The sequence below is a fragment of the Emiliania huxleyi genome, assembly GCF_000372725.1.
Source record: "Emiliania huxleyi CCMP1516 chromosome Unknown EMIHUscaffold_16, whole genome shotgun sequence".
In the NCBI taxonomy this organism is placed as follows: Eukaryota; Haptophyta; order Isochrysidales; family Noelaerhabdaceae; genus Emiliania; species Emiliania huxleyi.
In genome coordinates this window covers 757,419-758,772 of record NW_005200982.1, presented here as the reverse complement: position 1 = coordinate 758,772, position 1,354 = coordinate 757,419, and the positions used below count along the sequence as shown (strand labels likewise).

Genomic DNA, 1,354 nt, shown 5'->3' with positions numbered 1-1,354 from the left:
GCCAAAGCGCGCCAGCGCGGTGCTTCGGATGGGTCTCGGGAGCCGGAAGGGGTCCGCCGAAGGGGTTGTAGCGTACTCCCTCCCCCCGGAGAGCCAACCCGCCGCCACCAAGGCGTCCGTGCGTCTCCCGTGTTCAAATTCGATGTCCACAAACCCCGTCCGCGGGTCCGGCCCCGGTCTCACCCTCTGGAGAAAAGCCCTCACCACGTCGTGGTGCGTTTGGTTCGCGAAGAAGTGCCGGTCTCGCCGAATCACTCTGGCCCCTGCCGCCGACGCGGCGTACGCCTCGAGCGCCCCTATGTCAATAGCTCTTCTTTCTTATCATTGTTGTAAAAGCCGACGCGCAACGACGTCCATCCACGACGAACTAGCGAGCCATGCTTGGCTTCGACGCGCCTCCATCCGGCCGCTACGGCCTCATCAGGGACGACGCTGCGTCCAGAATGGGGCGTTGCAAACCCCCGAGACGCTGCGCCGCGTCAATGGTGCTGTTTCTTGGCCTCGCCGCCGTCCTCGCGATGGCCGCGACTGACATTGCGGCGCGGTCCTCTGACATTTCAGCAGTCCTCTCACTGTTCGCTCGCACGGCGGATGCACCAAGAGCGTCGGACGGGCGGGAGGCGGTCAGGGTGCCGCAGGGCTTCGCCGTCGAGAGTGACGAGCCAGGCCTTGAGGCCAACCTCACAGCGGACGCCGAGGAGCCTGAAGTCGTGGATGGGTACTCCTACAGCCTCCAGCCGAGCGACTCTCGCCCGTCGCCTTCGCCCCGGCCTCCAGCCATGGGCCTGCCTGCGCCGCCTCCGATACCTCCTCCGCCACCGCCCTCCCCTTCTCCGCCGCCGCCGCCCTCCCCTGCCCCCCCCCAGGAGCAGCCAGAGGTGGAGCCCTCTCCGTCGCCGATTCCAGAGGAGCCGTCTCCGCCTTCTCCGCCGCCGCCGCCGCCGCCGTCAGCACCGCCCGCCTGTCCCACCAAACCCTTTGGCCAATGCGCTGGCATCAAGCCACCGGCGGAGCCTACAGCCTGCTGCCCCCCCGACACAACGTGCGTCCATTTCGGACCTATCTTCGGCTTGTGCGTACCATCGTGATCGGGAAGACACCGTGTCTCAAAGGAGGTCCACGAACAGGGCGTCTGCGACGCACAGCCGCAAAGAACCGTCAACGCGAACCCAACTCAACAACACAGCGACACATGGCTGAGTCCCGTGTAACCGGGCAACCCCTGGGAGCCACACGACGTTAAACACACCATGTAAAAGCTCTCCGCGAGCTCTCTCGTCACAACCACGCTCCCCATGGAAGCACGGTTAAATAAAACGCCGTGTCTAATTTACAAACAGTCCAGCGCGCCAAA

The 1,354-nt window shown here is 65.1% G+C and overlaps 1 protein-coding gene across 1 annotated transcript; it reads left to right on the top strand.

Annotated features, from left to right (window-relative positions):
• Nucleotides 1-377: 377 nt before the first annotated feature.
• On the top strand, nt 378-1,200 carry EMIHUDRAFT_202477 (hypothetical protein; the record flags this gene model as incomplete). The annotated part of the gene is made up of 2 exons (XM_005785600.1): nt 378-718; nt 1,128-1,200. 2 exons carry the CDS (start codon nt 378-380, stop codon nt 1,198-1,200), a joined length of 414 nt encoding a protein of 137 aa, XP_005785657.1.
• Between the last annotated feature and the right edge of the window lie 154 nt (nt 1,201-1,354).